This window comes from Leucopleurus acutus (genome assembly GCF_964270905.1).
Source record: "Leucopleurus acutus genome assembly, chromosome: 8".
NCBI classification, from domain to species: domain Eukaryota; kingdom Metazoa; phylum Chordata; class Mammalia; order Artiodactyla; family Delphinidae; genus Leucopleurus; species Leucopleurus acutus.
In genome coordinates this window covers 82781604-82793796 of record NC_139151.1, presented here as the reverse complement: position 1 = coordinate 82793796, position 12193 = coordinate 82781604, and the positions used below count along the sequence as shown (strand labels likewise).

General features: G+C 34.8%; 1 protein-coding gene across 1 annotated transcript in view; it reads left to right on the top strand.

The window, feature by feature from the left end:
* The window catches only part of DCDC1 (doublecortin domain containing 1), a gene marked incomplete at both ends in the record, with an annotated part of 430017 nt that overhangs the window by 11991 nt on the left and 405833 nt on the right, over positions 1 to 12193 (top strand). The window contains 3 exons of the mRNA XM_082844001.1: positions 4951 to 5220; positions 6453 to 6609; positions 7108 to 7270. Coding sequence (XP_082700127.1) covers positions 4951 to 5220; positions 6453 to 6609; positions 7108 to 7270 — 590 coding nt within the window. The remainder of the gene's footprint in view (positions 1 to 4950; positions 5221 to 6452; positions 6610 to 7107; positions 7271 to 12193) is intronic.

Below are 12193 nucleotides of genomic sequence, written 5' to 3'. Positions count from 1 at the left end.
ACATAAATCACAGCAAGATCCTTTTTGACCCACCTCCTAGAGAAATGGAAATAAAAACAAAAATAAACAAATGGGACCTAATGAAACTTAAAAGCTTTTACACAGCAGAGGAAACCATAAACAAGACGAAAAGACAACCCTCAGAATGGGAGAAAATATTTGCAAATTAAGCAACTGACAAAGGATTCATCTCCAAAACATACAAGCAACTCATGCAGCTCAATATCAAAAAACAAACAACCCAATCCAAAAATGGGCAGAAGACCTAAATAGACATTTCTCCAAAGAAGATATACAGATTGCCAACAAACACATGAAAGAATGCTCAACATCATTAATCATTAGAGAAATGCAAATCAAAACTACAATAAGGTATCACCTCATACCAGTCAGAATGGCCATCATCAAAAAATCTACAAACAATAAGTGCTGGAGAGGGTATGGAGAAAAGGGAACCCTCTTGCTCTGTTGGTGGGAATGTAAATTGATACAGCCACTATGGAGAACAGTATGGAGGTTCCTTAAAAAACTAAAAATAGAACTACCATACAACCCAGCAATCCCACTACTGGGCATATACCCTGAGAATACCATAATTCAAAAAGAGACATGTACTGCAATGTTCATTGCAGCTCTATTTACAATAGCCAGGACATGGAAGCAACGTAAGTGTCCATCGACAGATGAATGGATAAAGAAGACGTGGCACATATATACAATGGAATATTACTCAGCCATAAAAAGAAACAAAATTGAGTTATTTGTAGTGAGGTGGATGGACCTAGAGACTGTCATACAGAGTGAAGTAAGTCAGAAAGAGAAAAACAAATACCATATGCTAACACATATATATGGAATCTAAAAAAAAAAGAAAATTGTCAGAAGAACCTAGGGGCCAGACAGGAATAAAGATGCAGACCTACGAGAGAATGGACTTGAGGATAAGGGGAGGGGGAAGGGTAAGCTGGGACAAAGTGAGAGAGTGGCATGGACATATATATACTACCAAATGCAAAATAGATAGCTAGTGGGAAGCAGCCGCATAGCACAGAGAGATCAGCTCGGTGCTTTGTGACCTCCTAGAGGGGTGGGATAGGGAGGGTAGCAGGGAGAGAGTTGCAAGAGGGAAGAGATATGGGGACATATATATATGTATATGTATAACTGATTCATTTTGTTTTAAAGCAGAAACTGACACACCATTGTAAAGCAATTATACTCTAATAAAGATGTTTAAAAAAAAAAGTGAATGGCTAAAATTAAAATAACCAGAAGTATCAAAACAGCCTTTGAGTAGTGGGTTTTTTTTTTAACGTTTTATCTTTTTAATATAAAATAAACTTGCCTGGAAAACAGATCGTTAAACACATCTGGTAGTAATTTAAATTGTGTGATATGTTTAGTGAGGACTTTTTCAATCAATTAAATTTATAGTATCTCTGCTTATCTCAGTATAGGCCATGCAAGTTCCCTGCCAATTACATTTTCCTTTTTAGGGAGGCATCTGAGACCCATCTTACTCTAACTCCTCTGTACCTTATTATCCTGCTGTCCTATCCATAGTTTTTTGGTCACTGCTGGGTACTTTCCCATCCACACGTTTGCCAGTGGCTTATGAAGTTGTCCAGCTTGAGAGTTCTATCCAACAGGGGTGTCCTATATTGGGTAGTGATGAAATTAAACTTTCAGGGGAATTGAATGTATCATACAGAGAGAGTCTGCAGAAAGTCATGTGGTATAGAAATGGGAAAATACATAGAGGAAGTTAGCAGAAGCCATGAGGAAAGAGGAGGAAAACAGAGATAGGTTAGGCAATAAAATGTACAAAGAGGAAGCAGATAGACACAGAAGGAGAGATGAGGTTATTAAGTCAAAAAACGGTCTAGAGTTGTTCTTAAGTCGCTAGTATATCCTAGAGAGCAATAAATGGTCTTCTAATTCTCTTTGTGCTCTTCTAGAGTGGTTTTATCTCCTTTCTTAACTTTCTGTGTATCCTGTTATAAGCTCTATCACTTGAAACCCAAATGCCTGTTTATTCCTTGCAAACTGAATGATCCTAACACCCTCATTTCCAGCATTAATTTAACAAACAATGTGTGTGAATTTAATTCCCATGTGGGACAAGTTAGCTTTGCCAAGTTCTGTGATCCTCTCACGCACACAATGACTAGGAAACACATCAGTTGTTATAAGAAAGAACAGTTCCACAGTGTGTAAGAACTAGTGCACACCTGTCTTCAGTATTGATAAAATAAATCAAAGCTGAAGACTAGGGACTTCCCTGGTGGCGCAGTGGTTAAGAATGTGCCTGCCAATGCAGGGGACACGGGTTCGATCCCCGGTCTGGGGAAATCCCACATGCCGCGGAGCAACTAAGCCTGTGCACCACAACTACTGAACCTGCGTTCTAGAGCCCGCGAGCCACAACTACTGAAGCCTGCACTCCTAGAACCCGTGCTCCGGAACAAGAGAAGCCACCGCTATGAGAAGCCCGCGCACTGCAACGAAGAGTAGCCCCTGCTCGCCGCAACTAGAAAAAGCCCACGCGCAGCAACGAAGACCCAATGCCACCAAAAAAAAAAAAAAAAAAAAAGCTGAAGACTAAAGATGGTGAAACAGTAGTGACTTTTTAACATGAAAAACTACCCTTTCTCCCCTTTTACATATAAATTACTAGAGAAAAATAAGTAATAAATACATATATGATAGAACCATATAGTTTAATTCTTTTTACCATTTACCAGGTAAATCTCATATAATTTATTTTCCTAACCCTACCAGAATCATGTGGAGTTGGGAGGGGTAGGGATGGATAGTTTCTCAAAAGGATGCAAGTGCTGTTACCATAATACAGGGGAAAGATATGCCAGCAGACAAAAATAATAGATAACCCTTATATGACTCAGTTGGAAAAAAAGCAAAATATGCTTGACAAAAATATTACATTCCAGTAAAATCTGTAAAGACCATATAGCAATCTGAAAAATCGTTGTAAAACAGTGTTAAGTAAAAATGGCAGAGTATTAAAATGAAGGTATGATGTGGTTGAAGCTTTGGAATATGCAAAAATTAATAACCTTTTTGCATTGTGATGGTAGAATAATGGATTATTACATAAAATCATTAGTATATTTGTTAAAATATTTGACAGTAAACAAAATGCATTCATTAAAAAAGAAAGACACCTCATTCTGCATTTAGTAGAGAATTCCTTTTCTTTCTTTACATGAGAATTTGCTTTCCAAGTAACTGTGTATGGGCACTGGGAGCTGATTATGAGATTTGCAGATCTTTCCTCCTGGCTTTACTGCTCTTCCCTCAGGTTGAAGAGCTTGGTGACCATTTGCAGCTCTGTTGCTGTTGCTGCAGAAACACCACCACTGTGATACGACTGCTGCCATATACCACCACTCCCCACTGCCATCAATATCTGAGTACCTCAGGTAGTTTGCAGGGAGGTCCCACCTCAGCCAGAGCTAAAGTCCAGTGATCCATTCAAGATGCTGTTTGCCACAGTTATGAACCCGGGTGGATCCTCAGAATGTAGGGAAGGCCATTTCTCTCCTCAGTGCTATGCACAGTCCAGGGCAGACTGGGATAGAAACATGTGATGACAACAACAACAAAATACAACTGCTTGGATCCCAGTGTTTGAGCTCCACTGACCCGCTGTGTCAACTCTCATCCACATGCAACCATTTACCCTGTGGCACATAACTACCTTCCATTCTCTCAGAGGAAATAATAAACCATTTTACACCCTTGTGGACATAAAGAAGACAGGCCAGATGAAATAATTATGATTATAATGAAATGTGTGCATGAGAAAAATTTGGAGTAGGGGTTGTTCGTGCCAAGCTTTCCACACTAAGCATGTGTGATTTTGTAATTGTGTGGATGAGGAGGTTACATTATATTACTTATAAGGACTATTGAGGAACTAGCAAATTGGAAAGAGGCAGGTATGGTTGGTATAAAAATAGCCCCAATTACAGTAATACATGGAAACTAACTATCCCCTATGGCTGATCCTCTACCCAACAGCTCAATATTCTCAAATATGTTTAAGCTTGTTTCATTTTATCATACCAGCAATTCTACATTTTCCATCTTTCTGACTTGGTATTTGCATAGATTTACATATCATCCCAGGTCATGTGGTCCCCTGTTAAAGTATTTAGTTCATCTAAATACTGCTCTTTCAGCTTAAATACCAGGTAGGGTAATCAACTATCCCAATTTGTCTGAGACTAAGGGAATTTTTGAGATATGTGGCTTTAGTGCCAAAGCCAGGACAGTCCTGAGCAAACCAGGATGAGTTATCACCCAATCCCAGGTCTGCTGTAGAGACTTTACCAACTTTATTCCAACACACAAAAGTTTGCCTTCAAGGAATTCTTTTTGCACTTAAGGTTAATATACACCCAGTTCTAAGCAGTTTATTTAACATACATTCTCTCTTTATTAGGGGATAGTTTGCAAGTTTCTTGAGGGTAGGAGCCACATCTCTTTAATTTTTATATTTACTTATACTTAACAGAGTGCTAGTGTTTAATAAATCAATGTAAGAATTTTAAAATGTTACTTAACATTGCTTCAAGCATTACACAATTTTTCTTCATTAGTTTCATTAAGTGATTAAATTTAATGGTTATGAATGTGGGTTTTATTTTAGGACATCTTGCTGTTCAGTTTCCCACCAAGTCAACTACTGATTATGTGAGCACAGGCAAGTTAAGTAGCCTCTCTGAGCCACAACTTTTTAAATCTGTAAAATGGGGATAAAAATAATACCCACCTCCCAGGGATATTGTAAGGCTTAAGCAAAATACTGTCTAAGTGTGTAATGTTTTGTCTAGCACATAGCACACAACTAGTTATTATGTGGTAGCTGTTAATAAGTGATCACACATCAATTCACTATATTCTTCCCTGCATTGTTTCTTTCAGAGAGTTTATGTCATCCCAGGCAAAAGCAGTTATTAAACCTACTGAAGATTATTTGCAGCCTCAGTTTGGCCCCAACAGACTTTTACATTCAGCGGCAGCATCAGAAGGGTCAGGACTTCAAGATTGCTCCACACATCAAACAGCATCAGATCATAGCCATGATGAAATATCAGACCCAGATAGCTACAAATCAAACAGTAAAAACAATTCTTTTTTTATATCAGCATCCAAGAGAAACAGACCTGTCAGTGCTCCAGTGGGTCAACTGAGGTAATCAAAGCTGTTCTCTGTTCTTTTTAACTGACTGTTGAAGCTTTTTCCTTTGAGAAGAATTTATAATGACTCAGTTGACTATTTCAAACATTAAAATGTAACACATCTCTAGAGTTTTGTTTCTGCTTTTGTTTTGTTTACTCTTTTCTTTGAAAGCACCTGAGTAGAATGTTGCTAATTACACTTGGGGAGAACATGAGATACACTTGAACGCGGATAATATGAAACTCTGAAAGGAATATTTGAAGCAGAATCAGGCTAAGACCATGAAATACCTTGGTTTACCAGATATTTGTGTAAAAGTAGAAATGCATACTTTTGATATTTAACCAATATTTGAAATAAAATCAAATTGAAATGAACTTTAAAACCATTTTGTGTATGTTTTCACATCAAGATTGTTATCATAAACTGTTAACTTAAGTTTATGGATAGAAGAAAATGTTGATAAAAATAAAAATTAAACTAAGAAACTGATATTCACATTATTTTCATATGTTCAAATAGGTGGATATATCGTGGTTTTAATTTATCTCACATTTTTACTTTAAAATGTTTACTTTGCTGCTGTGGCATTAGGAGTTACCAGGGTTAGCTAGAGAACTCTTAAGTAAAAAGTATGACATGTTAGTCATTTACATGTACTTTTGCTGAGAAAAATAATACAGATTGAAACTGGTTTTGACTGAAAACAAAACTTAGAAATCTTCTCTTACTGCCCCCAAGCAATTTGAAATGAAAGCAATAAAATTGACTTCAGAATGAAAAGTTTAGTATGATGTATTTGAATTTCAAATCTTTAAAAAAAAATCAAAGAACTTTGATAAACATGAAAACTTAAGGGAAAATCTAGGCCATTTACTATTTCATGATGATAAGACCGTATTACTATTTTTTTTGCTTTCTGTTAGAATATAGCATATATATATATGTGTACTTTTTAAAAATGAGTGTTGTGATGTTTTATAGTAAAATGATTTAAATGGTTTATTCTGAGATATGTGTTTTACATGAACAGTTTTGGCAAACTTATTATGTATTAAATATTTTTAAATATTTAAGTATATATGGGCAATCTTATCCTATAAAAAGGTGGTTTGGTTTTTTTTTTGAGGAATATTTAGGAACAATCGTTAGTGCTTATATCTGTAGAAAATACCCAGGGTAATATTTACTTAAATATTTTTACTAATCAACGTGCACAAATTGTTGTGTGTTTTTTTCTTCAGAGTTGCAGAGTCCTCTTCTTTAAAATTTAAGTTGGACCAGGATTGGCATAGATTGTCTCAAAGATACAAACTTCAACCCAGAGTGATTAGAGTAACAGCTTACAAAAATGGATCTAGAACAGTTTTTGCCAAAGTTACTGTACCAACCATCACCTTGGTAACTGGTGTCCAAAAGTTTTCAGTGATTTATTTCTTCCCTTATTCTCTTTATCTATGAAAAGTGAGAAAGATAATTTATTTAAAGAAAGATGATATATTTATTTAAAGAAAGATCTATTGTTTAAAATTTTCTGTATCTGTAAATTGCTTATATGTATATACATAGACCTCACAGGCATTTCATTCCTTTTTTTATCAATATATAAGTAGTATATTTAATTAAACAGATACAATGGCTTTATATCTCTATAGCATTGTTAAAATGATGGAATGTTCAAGGACTAGAATTTGAGAATCAGATATTCTCAGTGTTGTGATTGACCTATTTGTATATTTTCAACTGCTACAAAATAACCATATTGGCGGAGTTATTGAGTTACTTAACTTGGCAAGTGGCTCAGTGGGTTTCTATTTGATCATTGCGTCTTTTGTTTAGCGGAAATGTGTTACTTTCTTTGTTGTCAATCCCTTTCTCTTACCTCTTGCTTTCTGTTAGTTGCTGGAGGAGTGCACGGAAAAGCTGAATCTGAACATGGCTGCACGACGAGTATTCTTGGCAGACGGCACTGAAGCCCTCGAACCCGAAGACATACCCTGTGAAGCCGATGTTTATGTTTCAACGGGAGAGCCCTTTTTAGATCCATTCAAAAAAATTAAAGGTAAAAAAAAAAAAAAAAACAACACCCTACCCCCCCCACAGTAAATTGCTTAAGGGGTGCAATTAAAAAATGATTTTCATTCTGTCTTTTTTGCATGGTTTAACAAAACTAATGTTTACGCATTTACAGCTCAGTAAGAGGATAATGTGCTTAATGAAAGAAAAATCCACTGACAGCCACGTTTATTGCCCTTCATTAGCATTGGTGCTTAATTTAATATAGATCTGAATAGACATTAGGGAGCCTGCAGGAGGTTAAATGGTGAAAATATAATAAATTAAATCAGAGATTATTGAATTTACTGTTTAGTTTCTGTGACACTCAACAGACATAATTCATTAGACTTATTCTCTCAGAAAATAGTTCAAAGTTTCAAGTATCATTTATTCATTTACACTCTTGGTCTTTTTTCAGATGGCATTAACATAATTTTGAAAATGTGGTCAGTAATGAACATATAATTCTTATATACATGTGATTTTCCAAATGAAATTTTTCATAAGATAAATGCTACAGCTTGACTTTTAACCTTGAAATGTATATATATTTTACATTTACAAAACATGAATATGTATATTTTAGACACACTTGTAGGTAAGGTCTTTTTTAAAAGTCCATTGTTTCTAACACTTTAGAAATGTGGAGATTTTCTAAAATTAAAAGAAAAATTTTTTTCAGTGGGAAAGAATCTGTTTTAAGAGAGAAATAAAAGTACCACTGTGTAAGAATATTCTTCTAAGCATGTCATACCCAGGGTCTGTTATCAAGTGCTGTATATGGTAATCACATTTAAATGACATAAGAACTTTGCCATACAAATTCAGTGTATCTAACTGCTGTATTCCCCTCTGCTTTTTATACCTTATTAGAAGTATTCTTTTTTTTCCTGCAACTGCTGTAAAGCCAGTGAACCAAAGGCAATTCTAGGCAGTAATTGCATAAGTAGAAAAAAAGTAATTCTGAAGTTCATTACAGATGAAGTGATGAAAATTCTTCTTCTATTAATGTTATTATATAAAATGATATTAGGATTTCTATCTCTTTAAGAATACTTGATCATTAGGAAATAATTTCTTGAATTCATTAGAAAGTTCAAGGTAATTTGGTCCTTGTAAAGAAACTTGTTGCTACAATACACAGGAAAATTACCTATGCAATAGTGTAGACCCATATATTTTTCAAATTTTGCTTCAACTTTAAAATATGGCTGCCTTTATTTTGTATTCAGTGAATCATCTGCTTGTATAAAAGCATGAGTCTTTGTGGGTAAATGTTTCTGTGACTTTTTTATATTCAGATATATATATAATAAATGCTTCCTTAAGATCCTCATTTATTTTTATTAATCAGAAGTACTTGCCGTTCTTATGATTATGGTATTTTGCAAGAGATATATAAAAATTATTTATAGCTAAGCTTCTTAGAAGATCTGGACATGTATGCCTAAAATAACAATGTCACACACATGACTAAGCTTGGTGGATGATTTTTAAATGTACAAACTAATTTCCTCCTTCTTTTTGTTTTCTCTTTTATCCTTTTAAAGCCAAGTCTAGAACAAAAAACTTCTCTGCTTTGTCTGCGTATCTTTGGCTGTGTTTCACTGTGACATGCACTGCTGTTCTTTTAGCACCAAAATGTTGGCACACACTCCTGAAAATTTCACACCATCTCTTGCTGGATCAGCAAGCTTAACCCACCAAAATCTGGTGTTGTGCAATGGTTTTTGACTGATAATCAATCTTTATGCTGCTCGACAGTTGTTGCTGGGACACGGAGTAGAGCAGGTGGCAGATGTGCCTCGTCTTTTGAGAAAAGAAATTGTAGGTGAGCTTGGATACAGACTAGCATATCACATGTCCGTTAAAAAGACTTAAGTATAATGGGGAAAAAGCCACTTGTCTAAGTTAAGCTCATAGATAAGCCTATAAGCCTAAAAATTGATACTGGTTTCTTTCAGAACAAGAATATAAACACCAATAATTTATTATATATATATTAAATAATAATTTGTTTCATATATGTAATTTATCATATATATGTATATAATTTGAGAGGGGTGTGGGGAGATTTCATATATGTATACCACCTACACATTCACTTTTTCAAATCAGGTTAAAATTACCTTTCTTGCATGAGTTTCATAGATAATCGATAATTTGCCAACTTGTTGTCATGAGTTTACCATAAAAATAAAACATGCATGAGTAGCTTTGAAACTGGTAGATAAATTTAGAGGAAGGAGGCATTCTCAGAAGTTGGAAAATTCTATTTTCTTAAGGTAAATTGGAGGAAAACACCTGGCAGAATTTGGTGTTACTGTTGTATCTTTCCAAATGACCATGAATATTTTATGTACAACTCACCAACAAGCATTAGAGTCAGTAACTGGTCATTATTTTAATATACTGATTTTCATTCATTCAACAAACATTCATTGAGAGTCTACTATGTGCCAGGTATGAGGCCAGATCAGAGACAGATAAAAAAAGGAACCATAGTCTGATTTCTTTTTTTGTCATTATCCCTTCATCTCTGATTTTAAATTAAAAAATTTTTTTAAACCGAATGCTTTGGGCCCTCCAAAGGAAAATTCACTTTATTTCTGGCACAGGAAAGCCAAATAAATCTATGTATATTTTGGCAATTATATTTCCATACTTCATTATTTTCTTATTCTTTAGAAAAATAGTGTAGATAGTGAAAATTGCCTTGGAACTATTTCCAGATTTACTAAGGTAGAAAGAGACCTGCAGAACATCTCTGAGTTTTGAAATATTTTACCACCCCTTTTGAGCATCACTGTTGACAACCAGTGGCACTGGATTTAATAGAAAGCTGGAGAGCTATTCATCACATACCTCCAAACACAGAGCTTTCATATAGAGGTCAAGCCAAGGTCAAGACTGACATGAAGCATTCCCTGTTGAAATGCAATATTAGAATAATTCTTACATTTGAAGTTGAACACCTAAACAGAAAGATTAATTGTGTGTGGGAAAAACAGAAAGAATTTTTATGAAGAGATTTGATGAAGATCAACTGTCTTATTAAGTCTTGTAATTCTGCCATTTGAAGATTCTGAAATTTATTAATGATTCCTCTAGAACTGTGAAGATGTAGTTAATGAGTTGTTTGAAAAGGCATTTTTAAAGTTTTCAGATTCATGGGCATACAGTTTAGGTTTTATTCACAGTGTCCTGGATCTTCTACTTAATAGTGTCACAGTAAAAATTCTTGCATCAGATTCATGGGGTTTATAAGAGTTCAGCTCCTTTACAACTGCTAGAAGCTGTAGGCAATGCAAACCTAGCATAAGAAATGGTTCATGCTCTGCAGTAGCTTAAATATCTTAAAAAAGGATGAGGGAAAAAATCTGTTTGGGCCTAATTCATTAGGTCCAAGTTTCACTGTGTATGGAGTTCTGATTGTTTATTTTTATTCATTTATTGTTTTTAGTTTTGTATTTTCCTTCTTTCCTGTATATCCTATTCTACTATTTGGCTTTCAGTGTTATCATTTATAGTGATTCATTTCAGTCCTGAGTTTTGTTAACCAGAAGTGAAACTGAGTATTACGAATAGGATTTTACATCTTTTATATACTGTATTGTGAAGATGTAGTCACAGAAAAAAAAAAAAAATCCATGAAAAGAGTTCTTGATACTACACCTAAGATCTAAATTTAAACCTAGAGATTTCTGCTAACTGCCATGTGATCTACAAAATGAAATAATTTGCTGTGACAGCTAGTGATTGACAAGAATATGTGTGAGCACATTTAAAATAGGCCATCTTTTCATGTAGAAGTAAATGTCAGTGAAATGATGGATTCTCATCATTTTAATTATTGATGATTTGGAAATATTTCAATTCCACGGCATACAAGACACATTCTAAATAGCAGCATAACACTTTTTCTCATATCTGCATCAGTAATGAAATGTTCTGTCATATTTTGTTTTTCAAAAAATGCATTAGTTTAATGAACCTGGATTCATGCATTATATTCTGTTCCATTATATGTCTGCTGAATTTGTCGACTTTTAAATGGTTGTGTTTGTTAAAAGCACAAGTTTCAAGAAGTGATCCACTACCCACATCACACTTGCTATTCTTGCTGCTGGATCTCAAGACAATGCTACGGTGCTGTCTACACCGATGGCTGCATTAGTCCTGCTAAAGCTAATACTGGGCTTTGTGATGTTCACCCATAGCGTGACCACTACTTAACTTGGGCAGCTGCAACAGGAGTTAGAGTGGGCGTTCCCAAATTCTCTATTATCATTTTGTTTGTATAGTATAGGTATTAGGTGAGATTGTCAGTCCACCTCCTCTCCCACTTAGCTGCATATACCAAAAGCAGGAAAATGATATTATGCAGAGAAAAAAACCCCACTTCTGAGAGAGCACATGATTCTTTTATCTATTTCTACAAGTGAGGGTAAAACTATAGGCGTATATTTTATATATTTCCCTATTTCAAAAGTTTTAAACCTATAAATGTGTACAGTATCCTTACTATAAAAACAGATGTGGGTCTGAAGACATTGCAAGAGATGGACGGCCCCCCCCACCGAAAGGAATCCTTAGCCAGTAGGAAAATTTAGAGCAAGCATATGGCAACATCTCATACTGTCAAAATAACAAATCATTGAGAAACATCTAAATTCTTGACATATCCATGAATTGTTGAATTGTATATATTGTATATATGCACACAGAGGCTACACTTGTTTAATGAAGATGCCTGCAAACCTATAACTGTCCTGATACTTTGAATACTTTCTGCATGCCATGCACTCAGCACGTGCTTAAAGTGTATTATACTTTCTCCTTACAACCCCTGAGTTAGTGCTACAAGTCCACAGTCTCTTATATGCAATTCTAAAATCCAAAATTGCAGATGACCAAACAATTTTTT